At 34.8% G+C, this 17,430-nt stretch overlaps 1 protein-coding gene across 12 annotated transcripts in view; it reads right to left on the reverse strand.

Moving 5' to 3' along the window:
* The window catches only part of MYO9A (myosin IXA), a 305,854-nt gene that overhangs the window by 173,726 nt on the left and 114,698 nt on the right, over window positions 1-17,430 (reverse strand). For all 12 annotated transcript variants that reach the window (XM_032864954.1, XM_032864953.1, XM_032864959.1 and 9 more), the window contains 3 exons: window positions 14,871-14,960; window positions 10,133-10,249; window positions 6,528-6,662 (listed from right to left, as the gene is read on the reverse strand). In XM_032864954.1, coding sequence (XP_032720845.1) covers window positions 6,528-6,662; window positions 10,133-10,249; window positions 14,871-14,960 — 342 coding nt within the window. The remainder of the gene's footprint in view (window positions 1-6,527; window positions 6,663-10,132; window positions 10,250-14,870; window positions 14,961-17,430) is intronic.

Here is a 17,430-nt window from a genome sequence, read left to right on the forward strand (position 1 = left end):
TCATGGTCTCAGGGTCCTGGGATCAAGCCCCGCATTGGGCTCTCTGCTCAGCAGGGAGCCTGCTTCCCCCGCTCTCTCTGCCTGCCTCTCTGCCTACTTGTGATCTCTCTCTCTCTCTGTGCCAAATAAATAAATAAATAAGTAAATAATATTTTAAATAAATAAATAAAAATCTTTTATATCTACCCACCAAAAAAATTCTTCTATATCCTTATTTGATACAAGTTTGGGCCTAAGGAAACTGGCATTCTAACCTAAAGGCAGGCAGGACTGGGCACCCACAAAAGCATGTTCTGTATCGTCTGGGTGCTTTAAATAATCTATACCAGGACCGACTTTTTCTTTTGTCTGCTTATTCTGTTAGCTAGTCAGTAAGATTTGTTAAAATATTCCACTATAATTACATGTTTCTTTTTAGTTTTATTTATTTTTGTTTTATATACTTTGAGTCTGTCATCAGGAACCTATAAATTTAGAATTGCATACTTCCTGATGAATTGACACTTTCATATTATCGAATATTCTTTTTGATCTCTGGCAATGCTTTAAATGTGATATTAAGGGGCCTGGGTGGTTCAGTGGGTTAAAGCCTCTGCCTTCGGCTCAGGTCATGATCTCAGGGTCCTGGGATTGAGCCCCGCATCGGGCTCTCTGCTCGGCAGGAGGCCTGCGTCCTCCTCTCTCTCTCTGTCTGCCTCTCTGTCTACTTGTGATTTCTGTCTGTCAAATAAATAAACAAAATCTTTTAATAAATAAATAAATAAATAAATGTGATATTAATATAGCTATACCAGCTCTTTCTTGGTTCAGGTTTACTAAAGCTTCTTCCATCCTTTTATTTGTAACTTTTTTATATGCTTATATTTAAAGTATCTTTCTTTTGATGGACATTGTTGCTATAAACATTCAGGTGCACATGCACCTTCAGATCACTACATTTGTATCTTTAGGGTAAATACCCAGTAGTGAGATTGCCTAGGGTAGCTCTATTTTCGACTTTCTGAGGAACCTCCATGCTGTTTTCCAGAGTGGCTGCACCAGCTTGCATTCCCACCAATAGTGTAGGAGGGTGTGGCGCATATATATATATATATATATACACACATATACACACACATATATATGTATATATATACACACAATGGAATACTATGCAGCCATCAAAAGAAATGAAATCTTGCCATTTGCAATGACGTGGATGGAACTAAAGGGAATTTTGCTAAGCAAAATAAGTCAATCAGAGAAAGACAATTATCATATGATCTCTCTGACATGAAGAATTTGAGAGGCAGGGCAGGGGTCTGTGGGGGGTAGGGAAGGAAAAAATGAAAAGATGGGATCGGGAGGGAGACAAACCACAAGAGACTCTTAATCTCAGGAAACAAACTGAGGGTTGTTGCTGGGGGGTAGGGGGAAAAAAGTATCTTTCTTATAAGTAGTAATTTACTTTTGTTTTATATCCAGCCTAACAATATTTCACTTCTACTTGGAGTAATGAGTCCATGTATATTTAACACAATCACTGATATTTTGTGGGATTAAATCAACAATCTTACTATTTACTATTTGTCCTGCTTTCCTGATACACTTTTATGCTTCTTTCTTGGTTTTTTTTGAACTACTAGAGTTTTTACTTTACTTGTTCCCCGTACTAACTTGACAATTTTTATATTCATTTACTATTTGGTGGTTATCCTAAAATCACAACATGTATCTTTACTTATCAATGTCTAATAGAAAAAAAATCTTCTAGAACTTAACCTTTAATACAAAGATTTTAGAGTATCTTAAATTCCATGTACTATCTTCCTGACTTAAATGCTACTGAACATTCATTTTAGTTCTACATAAACATTAAACCACAAAAGATATTTTTATCTTTGCCTAATTTAGTTAATACTCATTTAGATTCACCTCCACAAATGCTCCCCCTTTTTTTTTCTTTACAATGTTCACTGCTCTTTATTCCTTCCTACATCTCTGAGCTGCTGTAGGGATAATTTAACTACTGCCCAAACAACATACTTCAGTTTTAAGGAAAATATTCAATTGTCTTCTGTCATTCACAGCTTGCCCTAAAAGCCCGAGTTCCAGTCTTATGGTTGCTTCCTTAAGTGTACTGCTTCCTACTGCCCATCTCCAACCCCCAGATGCTTCTGAGATTTTTTCACTGTCTTTAGTTTACTATATGACTATCTTTGTATTTCAGATGCTTTGAATTCACACAGCCTCTCAAATGTAGGATCTTTTTCTTTTGTGTGTTAAGTTTTGGAAAAATTCTCAACCATTATCTTTTCAAATATAGTATCTACCCTATTCTCTCTTTTCTCACATACATCTTTCCAGAATTTCTCTTACACATATGTTAGACATTTTCACTATGCTCCATATGTCTCTTATACTATTTGTATTTTCCTTTTTTCATCAGGCTGGTATTTTCTTGTGGCCTATCTTCCAAATCACTAATCCTCTCTTAAGCTCTATCTAAATGTTTAAAACTATCATTGTGTTCTTAATTTCACTCTACCCTTTAGTTCTAGATTTTCTTAAGCTTGGAATTTCTTTGTAATTCTTTAATAAAAATATTACTTTCAAAAAAATTTCTTCAAACCACTAATATTTTAAAGTTCATTTCTGTTAACATCATTTCCTGGATCTCCTATGGTACAGTCCTATTGTCTCACTTCTCTTGGTTTTTATTCATGTTGTTTTCTCTCCATGTTTGTCTTTAAAAAAAAAAAATTCTCAGTTAAAAAACTGAATGCTGGGGATGCTTGGGTGGCTCAGTCAGTTAAGCATCTGCCTTTGGCTCAGGTCATGATCTCAGGGTCCTGGGATCAAGCCCTGCATCAGGCTCCTTGCTCAGTGGGGAGCCTGCTTCTCCCTCTGCCTGCTGCTCCCCTACTTATGCTCTGACAAATAAATAAAATCTTTAAAAAGTAAAAAAAAAGAAAGAAAGAAAGAAAGAAACTGAATGCTAGATCCTGTATATGAAAAATCATACAGATAATTTTAGCACTAGGATGATATCTTCCTCCACTGGACAGTGAATTTGTTCTTGGCAGGTAGCTAAGAACATCAGGAATTCTACACTCTTTTAACCCCATTGGAAATGAGGAGATTTTAAACTGGGCTTCAGTTCCTAAGATGCCTGATCTATTTCTGGTTTATCTTTATTTTTAAGATGTAACCCTTTAAGGTTTCAAGCAGAAAGCCTATAGGAATTATCAGCGGGTTCTTCCTTGCTCTTGAATCTGGAAAACCCTCTTCATTCTCTCAGATTCACACGCCTGGCTCTTTCAGAATCAGTACCTCTCTATCAGAACAGAGAAATGTCTTTAGCAACAAAGTTGTCCAAAAATGCTGGGCTCCTCTCCCTGGGTTTCCTTCTTGCAGATATAAGGCCTGTAGAATTTCACTTATTTAGATGTACCTTCAAATATATTTTGTTCATTCTTTTTAGGTGTTCTACAAGGTAATTTGGTCAAAATTTCCTAGTCTGACATCCCCCAAAGTGACAGAAACAAAACAAAACAAAAAACCCACAAAACAAAAAAATAAACAAACCTCACTAGATAATAAACATCTCAGATAAGATCCCTGTACTCTAAATTTTGTCTTCAAGGCCTAGCACAGTGTGTGACACATGACTGTTATTCAATTTAGTGATAAGCCAATGACCTGAAGGATAATTCTGAGCAAGTAAAGGAAAAAAGACAGCAGTATTATAAATAACAACAGTTATTTAAATCAAATCACAGAAACAACTTCTGGTCTGTCTCTTATTCCACATTATCTTTACATATACCTGTGATTCAGGACTCAGAATCACACACTCACACTACTTCAACTGGCTTATGTATTATGTCCTTCTCTCCAGGTATTTTACCCTCTCTTCAGTCCACCTTCCACAGTTCAAATACCCTGCTAAATATATTTCAAATTACTCTTCATTTTCTAAAAGAAATATTCCAATCTCCTCTGCATGACATATCAAGCCCACAACTATATGACCCAAGGATATTTCATAAAACTTATTTCCCACCTTGTCTCCATTCTTATATCATGTATTTTAGCTATGCTATTTTCAGTTCCTCAAAAGTACCATGCTGTTTTATGCCTCACAATTTTAAGGATATTGTTACTTTTGTTTAAAAGATTTTCTCCCCATTGACAATCTGTTAAACTCAATCTTCTATTCAAAACTATATTCCAGAATCACACCTGGGAAATCTTGGTAGACTTGTAGGAAGTTCTAATCAACTTCACCCATTATATCACTAATTTAACCTCCTATGGCACTTGCTATCCTGCAGGGCAACTGATGGGACATTTCTGGACAAAATTTACTTTAGTATTCAAAATTTTCAATTTGAGAAACAAGGCAGAGAATCATGGGAGAAAGGAAAAAATAAAATGGGACAAAACCAGAGAGGGAGACAAACCATAAGAGACTCTTAATCTCAGGAAACAAACTGAGGGTTGCGAGAGTGGAGGGGTGTGGGAGGGATGGGGTAGCTGGGTAATGGACATTGGGGAGGATATGTGCTATGGTGAGTGCTGTGAATTGCATAAGACTGATGAATCACACACTGGTACCCCTGAAACAAATAATATATTATGTTAATTTTTAAAAACAATAAAAATAAAAAATTCTTTCAAGATGTTTCCTCCAAAGCATATTTGATAACTTTCTATTTCTATCTTCTTTTTCAAAAAGTTTTATCTACTTAAATGATTTTGTATTCAGTTGAATTTAACAAATACTCATTGTAAACCCATCTCATTCTAGGTACTACTGATAAATAAATAAAACAGTTAATATTTAAACTGCCTTAAATCTCTTATTCCCAGCAAATCAATTTTAAGTGAAAAAACATAAGAAGGGAGAGAAAGGAAGAATAAAATAGATGAGATGGCAAAGAGGTATAACATCTCCAAACTTTCTATAAATTATAGCAAAAGCATACCCACTACATTAAAATACTGAAACTTGAAAGGAAAAACAAAGTGTATTTTAGAATCTAAGTCTTCTGATCCATAATTCCAACACACTGCCCAAAATTATGATATTCAGGGTAGCAAATAAAAATCACCCAACCCCCAAGTAGTTCTGAACAGATTTTCCATAAACTGCAAGGTTTTATTTTTTATACATGTTTTAGGCAAAGTATCTCTTATGGCTTCTCAATGTCTAATCAACACTTCTAGAAAAGGTAAAAATAATTTCAGAAATAGTCAGAGAATACCTTTTCTTTGTAAAACACAGCACACAGTCAACAAAATGCATTTCTCCAATCCTCCAGTACATATATATATCCATTTGCAAGAGATAAAAAAAAATACCAGTTTAGCATGATCTAGCTAAAAGAACACCAGAATGAGTCAAGTAGACCAAACCCAGCCCAGCTTTTGGGTAAAAGCAAAAACTATGGAGCCAGAGTTTTAAGCTTAGTCTGAATACTGACTTTAGGTATCATCTGTAAAACTAGAATAAAAATAGCACCTGCCTAATAAATAGTAAGTACTACATAAATGTTAGCTAATATTATAACAAATAGTATTACCTATCTTTTAATAGCTCCATCAGAGGGTCTAGCTAAAAAGTTATGTGTTAAACATTTTAAGCATTATCAAGATGGCCAAAACTAGTGCTGCCTGTGCTACTGTTAATCAGTCCTCATAACCCTTTAAGCGAAACTGATGTACTTAAAGGTAGGACAGAGGGCAACAAGCCCCAGTGATTAGAAAGATGTTTTTGTTTGTTTTGTAGACCTGTTTTGATCCTCCTGTTCATTGCATTTCTTCACCATTTCCCTTGCGAGAAATGTTTATATCCTCCTATACAAACTGAAATTGTGCGCTACAATCTCAACTTGTTACTAACTTGAAACTTGGCTTGGAGGAGGAGCCCATGTTTTCACTGACCCTGCATTTACCGTAAGCATTCTCATGGAAACTGATGCCTCACTCTTCCGACTCTAAATCAATCTGAGCTTCTCCCAAGAAATATCTAGTTACCCATTTCGGTCTCTCCACACCAACCTATTCCCTATATCTGTACTATAAATTGATTCAAGATTCTGCTAAAAACTCCTCTATCCCACAGATAAAGAAGACACCAAAGCAATTAACTGGATTAAGAGACCAAAACAATCAAACAAGCATATTTAGCATTATATACAGTGACCAAAAACATGGTAGCAATTAAAAATCACCAACAGAAACCCAAACCAAGCTCATGCATCTTTTCATTCAAAGGTGGACTCAAGCAAGCACGTATTTTTGAATCTACCTGAAGTCTGCGGGGGGTGGGGGGGGAAGGAAACCCCATATTGTATGGCTCAAAAACTATGCTCTGATTTTTCATTTGCTAACATGGACATGAAGACTCTAGTATCTTCATGGAAGTATAAGATTTAAAATGCTTGTAATTATGACTCAAAATTTATATATGTATATATGTGTGTGAAGATAAGTGGGTGAAACAAGGCAGGGGGGAAGCATACATGCATTTAAGTACTCACTTGCTCCAATTTAAAAATATGCTGATTGAAGTAGTGTTGTAAACGTTCATTAGCAAAATTAATACAGAACTGTTCAAAGCTGTTATTTTCATAATCTTCAAACCCAAAAATATCAAGAACACCAATGGACAAAGTCTGTAAAACAGGAAAAAATTTATGATGGTTAAAAAATGATCCTCAGGGGCGCCTGTGTGGCTCAGTGGGTTAAAGCCTCTGCCTTCAGCTCAGGTCATGATTCCAGGGTCCTGGGATCAAGCCCCACATCGGGCTCTCTGCTCAGCGGGGTGCCTGCTTCCTCCTCTCTCTCTGCCTACTCGTGATCTCTGTCTGTCAAATAAATAAATAAAATCTTTAAAAAAAAAAATGATCCTCAAATTTATTTCACAAATAATATCCACAATATAGGTAACAAAATGCTCAAAGTTCTTCTATGACAGTGGACAGGAAATTTTGGGGAGGCAGTGTTCAACCAAAATATTCCACAAAATAAAAACCATTTTAGTTTTATGTTCACCTTTTTCTTTTTATCCCAATTATAAAAACACATCTAAAATTTTAACACATGTAATACACTATTTACAAAAATGTTCAAAGCAGAGTTAGTGGCCTGTTATCTCAATCTCAGAGATCCCTAAATTCCAAGAGACAAAGAAATAGAAAGAATCACCTTATGGGGAAGTAAAAAATAACCTAAAGCTAGGTTTTTCTAGTGTATTCCAGGTTATGCAAAGAACACCATGCAAGTTTTCCTATTTTCATTTCTATACCCCAAAGAATTCTGCTTTACAAACCAAGCTAAACTAGTATGTTTAATCACCCTTGTGCAAGCCAAGTATGAAACCAGATATCAGAATATGTGGGTTTCTCCAATTTTTAAAGCAATCTTTTTAACGATTTATTTATTTTCGAGAAAGAGAGAGTGGGGAAGGGGCAGAGGGATTAATCCTCAAGCATATTCCCTGCTGAGCGTGGAGCCTGACTCAGGGCTTGATCCCAAATCATGAGATCGTGACCAGAGCTAAAACCAAGAGTAAGATGCTCAAATGACTGAGCCACCAGGTGCCCCAATTTTTTTTTTATTTTTTAAAAAACTGTACAAATAGTTCTAAAAAATTATAACAAAAAACAACAATCCCTTCTTCTTTGTCAGTTTCTGCTCCCTAAGGCCAACACTCAAATCTTTTACCTATTTGGTATAAAACAGTACAATATAGCATACAAATGCTTGTTCTTCTATGTCTTGATATTTTGCCTCTACAAACTATATTCTAACTTCTTACTATGGATAATAAGGATTCAGCTCTAATATCACCAAGCCAGCATTCTTCTCACCACCTCACCTCATTCTTAAAATAGTTACATGACAATTTTAGTTAAATGAAAACAATCTTTCTCCACTATTACTAAGAGAGATACTGGGCAAACTAATATAATGAGTAATAAATACTAGGAGTTTGTTTTTTTTTTTTTAAGATTTTTTTATTTGAGAGAGAGAGGGAGAGCACAAGCAGGGAGGAGGTGGAAGGAGAGGGGCAGAGGGAGAGAGAAAGAATCCTCAAGCAGAGGAACTGTGGACCATGGAGCCTCAAACAGGGCTCAATCCCAGGACCCCAAGACCAAGACCCAAGCTGAAACCAAGAGTCGGCTGCCCAACTGACTAAGCCAACCAGGTACCCCAAGAGAAGATATTTTTTTAACATCTCCATTAACAGTGTTTTCTTTGGGGCACCTGGGTGGCTCAGTCAGTTAAGCCTCTGACTCAGGATTTTGGCTCAGGTCATGAGCTCATGGATAACAGGATTTAGCCCCATGTGGGGGCTCTGCACTCAGCTGGGAGTCTGCTTGAGACTCTCTCCCTCTTGCCCCTGCTCGCACCTGCACTCTTTCTCTCTCTCAAATAAATAAATCTTTAAAAATAAAAAAAGAGCATTTCCTTTAATTGATTCTGCTAATTCTAAGCCCTTATGAAAACAGTACAAGTAATGACCTTCAAAAATAAGACCATTTGGTAAATTAGATTTCTATTGCAATTTTCTAACTGTAGGCTTAATCAAACCATAAAAAAATAATATTAGAACCATTTTACATTTAAGACAGGAGGATTAAGTAATAAAGATTACATATTTTAATCACCCTAAAGATGCAGACTATTCCATAAAAAGTTGCTGGGAAAAATGGATTTGAACTTATTTAATTATCTAAAATCTGTCTTATTAAGAAATAAATTCCAGAGGCGCCTGGCTGGCACAATAAGTGGAGCATGTGACTCTTGACCTCAGAGTTGTGAATTCAAGCCCCACACTGAATGTAAGAGATTACTTAAAAACAAAATCTTAAATAAATAAATAAATTCCAATGGGGGAAAAAACCCAAATAGAAAAAATTAAATTATGAGAATAAATGTTTTTACAATCTTGGGCTGAAAGAGGGCTTCCAACATAAGAAAAACAAATAAAACCCAGGAAAATAAAGGAAGAAACAAACAGAGGGTTTTAGAAGGGAGGGGTGGTGGGGGGATGGATGAGTCTGGTGATGGGTATCAAGGAGGGCACAGATTGCAGTGAGTACTACAGTTATGCTATACGTAAACAATGAATCATGGAACACTATATCAAAAACTAATGATATACTGTATGGTGATTAACATAACACAATATTTAAAAAAAAGGAAAACAAAGGGAAAGAATGGCAGAATTAACTGCACAAAAATTTAAAATATATGGGCCCTAAAACACAACATAAACAAATCTTAAAAGTCAAGAGAAAATACATGCAATATTTATCAAACTATGAATCTCTGCAATAACCACAGTAACTCCAAGAAAGAAGTAACAAAAAGACAAAATAAACAACAGAAAAATAGCAGAATATATAATGAAATGATGAAAAAACATGGGAAATACTTGACTTTTATCTATCACTGAAAAAAAGGACAATAAAATGGGATAGTCCTCTTACTCAGATTAGTAGATGAAAAGACTGATAATATCCAATGTGAGTAAAGGTGTAAGGAAATAGGCATTTTCATACACTACCAGTGGAAGTGCAGTCTTTTCTGAAAAGCAATTTAGCAGTAGCTAACAAAATTCTAAAATGTATATATTCTTAAATCCAGCAATTCATTTTGAGGATTTTATCCTAAAGAAATGTACACAAATAATATTTGTTACATCATCATTTATAACAATAAAACAAATGTAATATATTTTTAATGGGGAAATTTATGGTATACAGGCATGCTATATACTACAAAGTTATTAAAAATAATGAGGTCCAGACCTATTTCAAGACATATCAGGTAAAAAAGAAAAAAAGATACAAGGTAGAAACAATACAGATAACATAATTCTATTTTTAATTTTAAAAGCAATTCTGATGTACACCCATAGAAATGTACATAAGGAAAAGGTCTAGAAAAACATATAGAACAACAGTTTCCCTAAATATCAGGGTAATAACATACATAAGAAGGGAAACATCAGGGAATACAGATAAAAGGTAATTTTTACTTATTACTCTATATAATTCTGTGTTTTTAAATATCATGTATTATTTTATTTTAAAAATTTCCAGGAAAAATATATAATAATCCAACATATGTCTACCTTTGTATTTTGCTCCAAATCTTTACTATTCAGAAGTGCATGATTAATCCGAAAAACTATCCAGTCAAACAGGGCACTATATAAAGATTTAGCCATGGAATTCCTCACTGTCACAGCCTGAAAAAAAAAAAAGAAAAGGGTGGGAGAACAAATGAAAATGGCACTAACCCAAGATACTATAACAAAGTGTATTTTGCTTTCAACCAATAAAGAGAGCTTACTATCCTGAATTAGAAATTTAATTTTCTCTCAATTTAAATAGCCTATAACTGAAGTTTTCCATACACCCATAATCATTAATCTAGTCTCAACTCTAATCTAGGCTAAAAGGTAAGGAAAACAAAATATAGGTCACTCAGTTCAAAACAGTATCTGAAAATTAGGGTATACATTTTACCTAGTAAAGAAGGTGTAATAGGAGATTTACAAACAAATCAAACTTGACAGCAAAAGTGGGGAAGACTATTCCAGGCAGAGGAATAAATCTGTTGGCAAACAGGAATCAGTTATCTGTGGAATCCTAGCTCGACTCTTAAAAAATAATCATAATACCACCACAGTTACATTCTGGTTGTCTCAAGCTTGTCATCCACCATAACTTCAAGGATTTCTCCATCCCCAGATAGAGTAATAATTCTTTCATTATGGAGTAATAAAATTTCTTTTTTCACCTCACGTCAAGCATTTCCCAGTTTATGGAAACACTCTGTACTATCTGCTTAACATTTCTATAAATCTGAAATTGTTCTAAAACATAAAATTTATTAGTTTAAAAAAAAAATCAACATTTAGAAAGTACTACAACCGAAAAAAGGAGGGGGATGTATTTTAGAGAATTGAGCCCTACCACTTAGAGAATTCAAGTCCTAATGACTTATATATTTACTGTCAAGGGATTTATTTTGAAGCTTTATATTCAGGTACATATTTATATATCTGTCCTAAAGTTTAGAGGAAATAGAGAATAATGATTAAAAGCTAGGCTGTCTTCCAATCCTAGTTCTTCTACTTATTCTAGGTATTGTAATCTTGGCCCAAGATACTTAAACTCTTAAGCTACAGCTTATACATTTGTAAAATGTAGATAATACTAGAATCTACCACACGAATGATGAATTTCTGAATTCCAGTGAATAAAAACACAAAAGCTCCAAGTTTCTAAACCAAAAATAACTACCTAAACCATTACTTACACAGGAAAGAGAAGATGCTATCAAATTCTCTATCTTCATCACCAGAAACTTTAATTGGAAAATGTTCACAACTTCTGAGAGAAAAAGGAATGTAACCCTAGAATTCTATATTTAGGCAAGTAATCAACAAAGTATCTTTAAAACTCAAAAAATCAATCATAAAATATATAGAGAGACCAACTATTCTATTTTCCTCCAGAGGGAAGAATGAATACAAACTGGTCTAGTTCAGCAAAAGTAAAAGATTTTAAAACTAAATACACAAGCATAAAACAAACACAGAAAAAGAAATCACAGTAGCATAAAAAATACAAATGGGCTGAATTTTTTAGTCAAAAGACAGATCTTCACATTAAATTAAAAACTATGAGCTACCTATCTGGTTTACATTAACACTATTTTCATAAAGTACCAGTCAGACAGAATCCAGATATACCAAAATATGCCAATATAATACTTATTTACTTCGTTAACTCCCAATATTATATTTTGGCCTCTTTTCTCTGAAATGTGGTCCTATCACAGCTTAATCTCAGTAAACCCAAATACCAATTAACATTTTCCCACCCAAAAAAGATCTCACTGTTTCCTATCTCAATGAATGGTATCAATACTCTTAAAGTTGTGTGAGTCAGAAAATTAGGATTTATCCTTAGTATTTCCTTCTTTCTTCTTGCTTCCCAGTAAGCAAACCATTGCCAGATTCTGTTGATTTTACCATCTAAATATTTCTCTCTCTCTTTTTTTTTTTAAAGATTTTATTTATTTATTTGACAGAGAGAGATCACGTATGCAGAGAGGCAGGCAGAGAGAGAGGGGTAAGCAGGCTCCCTGCTGAGCAGAGAGCCCGACACAGGGCTCGATCCCAGGACCCTAAGATCATGACCTGAGCTGAAGGCAGAGGCTTAACCCACTGAGCCACCCAGGCACCCCTAAATGTCTCTCTTTTTAAATACACCCATTCCTCCCTATCAATTTGTCACTATTCTAGACAAAGCAGCCAACCTCCCTCTATTCAGGAGTACTAACATGGCCTCTAAACTCATCTTTCCACATTCACGCTTGTCCTCTATGTTAGAAGCCTAAGAATGGTCACCAAGATTCCCATTCCCTGGTATATATGTTCTGTATGACCCCCCCTATTAAGTGTGGGCAGGACTATAAATATGATGAATTTCACTCCAGTAACTTCTTATCTTACATGACAAAGGGATTTAAAAGATGTAATTATGGCCCAAAATCAGCTGATTTTTTTTAATTCACCAGAGGAAAATTATCCTGGGCTGACTTAATCAGAGAAATCTCTTAAAAGAGACTGAGCCTTTCCATCAGAGAGTCCCTTGCTGGCCTTTGAAGAAGCAAACTGCCATGTTGTATACTAGACCACAAGCAGACTCTGCTGAGCACGGGCCTGGACAGTCAACAAGAAATAAGGGCTGCCAATCCTATAACTGCAAGGAACTGAATCCTATCAACAACCTGGATGAACAAGGAAGAGGATGCTTAGTATCAGATGAGATCACAGCCTCTTCAGACATCTTGACTTCAGCCTGGTGAAACCCTGAGCAGAGGACCCAATAAATCTTTGCCCAGACTGATCCATGGAAAGTGTCAGAAAATATTAAGTCACTATGTTTGTTACACAATTATAGAAAACCAATACACTCTCCTCTGATTCCTTACACTGATGTGAGAGTGATCCCTTAAAAATAAAAATATAAGACACCTTTTCTGCTTAAAACTTTTTAAGACTCTTCCATTGCTCTTCAGAAAATATTAAAATCCTTAAGGACTGCTCCTTATTTTACCTCTAATGCCTCGAACATTTCTGAACACAAAGAAGATTTTCAAATATTTACTACACAAAATAAATAAATACACCAAATAGATGTAAACAAAAATAAATGAGGATCTATAAAAATCATCACAGCAAGTTGAATTTAAAGTTAAAAATGTAAATAAACATAAGGAATTTTTTCTACAGATTTTATTTATTTGACAGAGAGATCACAAGTAGGCAGAGCAGCAAGCAGAGAGAGAGGGGAAAGTAGGCTCCCTGTGAGCAGAGAGCCTGATGACCCTGAGATCATGACCTAAGCCAAAGGCAGAGGCTTAACCCACTCAGCCACCTACGTGCCCTAGGAATTTTTTTTTTTTTTTTAAGAGAGAGCAGAAGAGGGAAGGGGCAAAGGGAGAGAATCTCAAGCAGGCTCCACGTTGCCCAGCGGAGACTGACACGGGCCTTGATCTCACAATTCTGAGATCATGACCTGAGCCAAAACCAAGAGTCGGATACTTAACCGACTGTGCCACCCAGGCACCCCAGGTATTTTATATTTTATAATATTTTAATATTTTCAATATTTTATATTGAAAAAAGTTATGAGGGCGCCTGGGTGGCTCGGTGGGTTAAAGCCTCTGCCTTTGGCCCGGGTCATGGTCCCAGGGTCTGGGATCGAGCCCCCACCATCCAGCTCTCTGCTCAGCAGGGAACCTGCTTAACCCCCTCTCTCTGCCTGCCTCTCTGCCTACTTGTGATCTCTGTCTGTCAAATAAATAAATAAAGTCTTTAAAAAAAAAGTTATGAAAGAAAATATAAAAGTACTGAAACTTTATGTAAAAGAAGGGCAAAACTTTTTAAAAGGTTTGGCTTTTTTTGTTGTTTAGAAAGGAGCGCTCAAATTTGGAGATTATGTCATAAGACTCGGGACATAATGAAGAAATGTAGACTTGATGGCAGCAAGAACCCCAAAAATAGGATAAATGGATCAGTGTCAGCCTAAAAAGCATTCTCTACAGTTCTACACTATTTCCCCACCCCTGTTTCTTCTAATCTCACATTCCTGTCCTATTTTTGTAATAACTGTCATAGTTTGATTTCTCATCACTGTCATTAAATTACACTTCAGAACAGTAGGCTTTTCATTAATTTTCCCATTCTTATACACCTGAGTAGTATATAATAATAATAATAAAAATGGCAATGACAGCAATAAATCTCACCTGGAAGCCTCAGTATACAGATGATACTTAAAGCAATGGGACTATGTGAGATAATCTAGCAATCTAGCTAAGGAATACAGAGAAGAAAAGACAAAGACTATGCACCAGAGAACTACATTTTTTAGAGGTCAGGTGGAAAAGGGCAAACAGAAAGAATTACAAATGAGTATCTAACAATGAGAAAACGAACCAGAAGAGTATGACATTCTGGAATGTAAGAAATTGCCTGAAGAAGAAATAATCAACTTGATCAAACACTGCTCATTTGTAAATCCATCTACTACCTGTTCACCCCATATTAATAATATAAAACAATACAACGATTAAGATCTCAGAAGAAAAATGCATGCCTACTGCTTAAAATCATATTCAACTTTAAGTTTTCAAGTTGATGGAAAATTCATAACTGAATTTCAAGGACCCAGAAAATATTTCAATCAACACTCTGTTGTTGTTATTTTCATTCTGTTAAAAGAAAGAGCACAAATTCAAACTTCTAAAACTGTTCAGAGTACTCTGATCTCAAGAAAATCTATTCATACCTCTGCCAGCTTATATGGCAAGATAAGCTTTTCTCCCACTGTCACAGTCTTCCTTGTAACTAACGCTTCAAATAGCATCTCTTCTTTAACCTAAACAACAGAAAAAAAAAAATTCAGTGTATAAGATTTATGACAATGAGCTGAATTATTTATTGACAATCCAAATAAAGAAAAAATGTGTAATGAGATTAATAAATATACAATAGAAAAAAACAAAGACAATACATTTAATCATTTAAATACTGGTCAAGGTGAAAGTCAAACATTCCACTCACCCTATTTCCCACCGCCCCCCCCCCAAAAAAGAGAGGGTACGTAGGACAGATGGGTCTTTTTAAAGTTTTCTTTCTGATCATAATGGAGAAACAGGTTTCTTTGTGTGAAATACAGAAAATATAGAATAGTGCAAAAAAACATTTTAAGATGATCAACCATAATCCCACAACTAGCAAAGATTAAAAAGTGACACTACTTCTTTAATTCCAGGAACATTACCATGAGTATTTATTTATGTTTCAGATGTTTTATATTTATTTACACATGTTATTTTAAAATAAAGATGATGCTTCCTTTGTTCTCATTCCCTCTAGAGGTAAATGCCATGATGAATTTGATATGTTATCATCTCAGTTTGGGTTTTTATACATATCTTATATATATATATTAGATATATTTGTAAACACTACATTATACTGTATTATATAATATACTGCATTATATATATACATATATACATATACATATATATATACTGCGTTATAATGTATACATTATACATTATACTGCCAAGTGTATTTAACTCTTATCTGTATGGAATCATATTGCCCATGTGTTTTTGAGATTTAACTACATTGATAATTTAGATCAAGCTTATTTATTTTAACTACTATATAAGTTCCCAGTATATAAATTACGGCAGTGTGTAATCTATTATTCTATGTGTAGGCATTTACACTATTTGCCCTTGTGCACTATTAGGAAATAAACTGAATATTCTTGCATATGAGTTCAAGAATTTCTCTGAAGTACAAATCTAAAAGTGGAATTACTAGGTTATAGCATATACACTGTCATCTTTAAAGGATATTGCCAAACTACTAAACATAGTTCTCACCAATCTGCTCTCTGATCAGCCCTGAGCATTCCTATTTCTTCAAACCTTGAATATACTTGTTATTATCATGCTACTGACTTTTGCCATGCTGAGGGTCATGAAATGGTAAAACAAGGGAATTTTATAAAAGCATCCAAACAAATAAAGATATAACACTGATAAAATTTTAAGTAGATAATATGATATGAAGTATATCAAGCAAAAAAGATTCAATTATAAAGGAGAAATTGAGTTACACAACAAGTGAAACATTACCCTGTCACCAGCAATTCATGACAGATCAATCATTTTTTAAAATACAATGGCACCGAAATATACCTTCTCATTCACTACTACATGAGTAGCATTCACTACTCAATCTTCAAATTCAAAACAAATTGGAAAAAATTTGAGGAACATTACCTTTACAAACTGCAGTAAAACTAAAAATAAATAGCCGAAGTTTAAATATAAGACCTCAAGCTTTCGCATATATTTTTAAATATTTTGGGGTGCCTGGGTGGCTCAGTGGGGTAAAAGCCTCTGCCTTTGGCTCAGGTCATGATTCCAGGGTCCTGGGATCGAGCCCTGCATCGGGCTCCCTGCTTGGCAGGGAGCCTGCTTCCCTTCCTCTCTCTCTGACTGCCTCTCTGCCTACTTGTGATCTCTGTCAAATAAATAAATACAATCTTTAAAATAAATAAATAAATAAATAAATAAATAAATAAAATATTTTGAGAAACAAAATTAAATAATACCAGATTACACAAATATGACAAAACCAAGAAAACTAAGAAAAAACTTATGTGATAAAAAAAAAACACTGTTATATTGTTGAGGTTAAGCAATTATTATTAAAAGTGAGTATTTAATTCGCTAAGCATGATCTCCCTGATATGAGGGAGAGGAGATGCAACATGGGGGGTTAATGTGGTAGGAGAAGAGTAAATGAAACAAGTTGGGATTGGGAGGGAGACAAACCATAAGTGACTCTTAATCTCACAAAACAAACTGAGGGTTGCTGGGCAGAGGGGTGTTGGGGGGGGGTTATGGACATTGGGTAGGGTATGTGCTATGGTGAGTGCTGTGAAGTTTGTAAACGTGGAGATTCACAGACCTGTACCCCTGGGGGGAAAAATATATATATATATATATATGTTTATAAAAAATAAAATTATAAAAAAAAAAAAATTAAATAAAGCAAAAAAAAAAAAAAAGTGAGTATTTAAAAACAAATGATCTATGCAGTAGACTCGACATTTTTTTAAAGGAATAAACAAATACAAGCTGGCAACCACGTGGAGCAAAAGTCACTTCCATACACTTGTATAAACTGGTACAACCACTAGAGAGAGTAATCCATCAATATCAGTACATTTATGTCTGTGTGTATACCAACCCAAACCTATACTCCTTGGACTATACTCTAGAATAATTTTCACACATGTCCACAAAGACTTATGTACA

Source organism: Lontra canadensis, unplaced genomic scaffold (assembly GCF_010015895.1).
Source record: "Lontra canadensis isolate GAN:19392208 unplaced genomic scaffold, GSC_riverotter_1.0 scaffold28, whole genome shotgun sequence".
NCBI lineage: Eukaryota > Metazoa > Chordata > Mammalia > Carnivora > Mustelidae > Lontra > Lontra canadensis.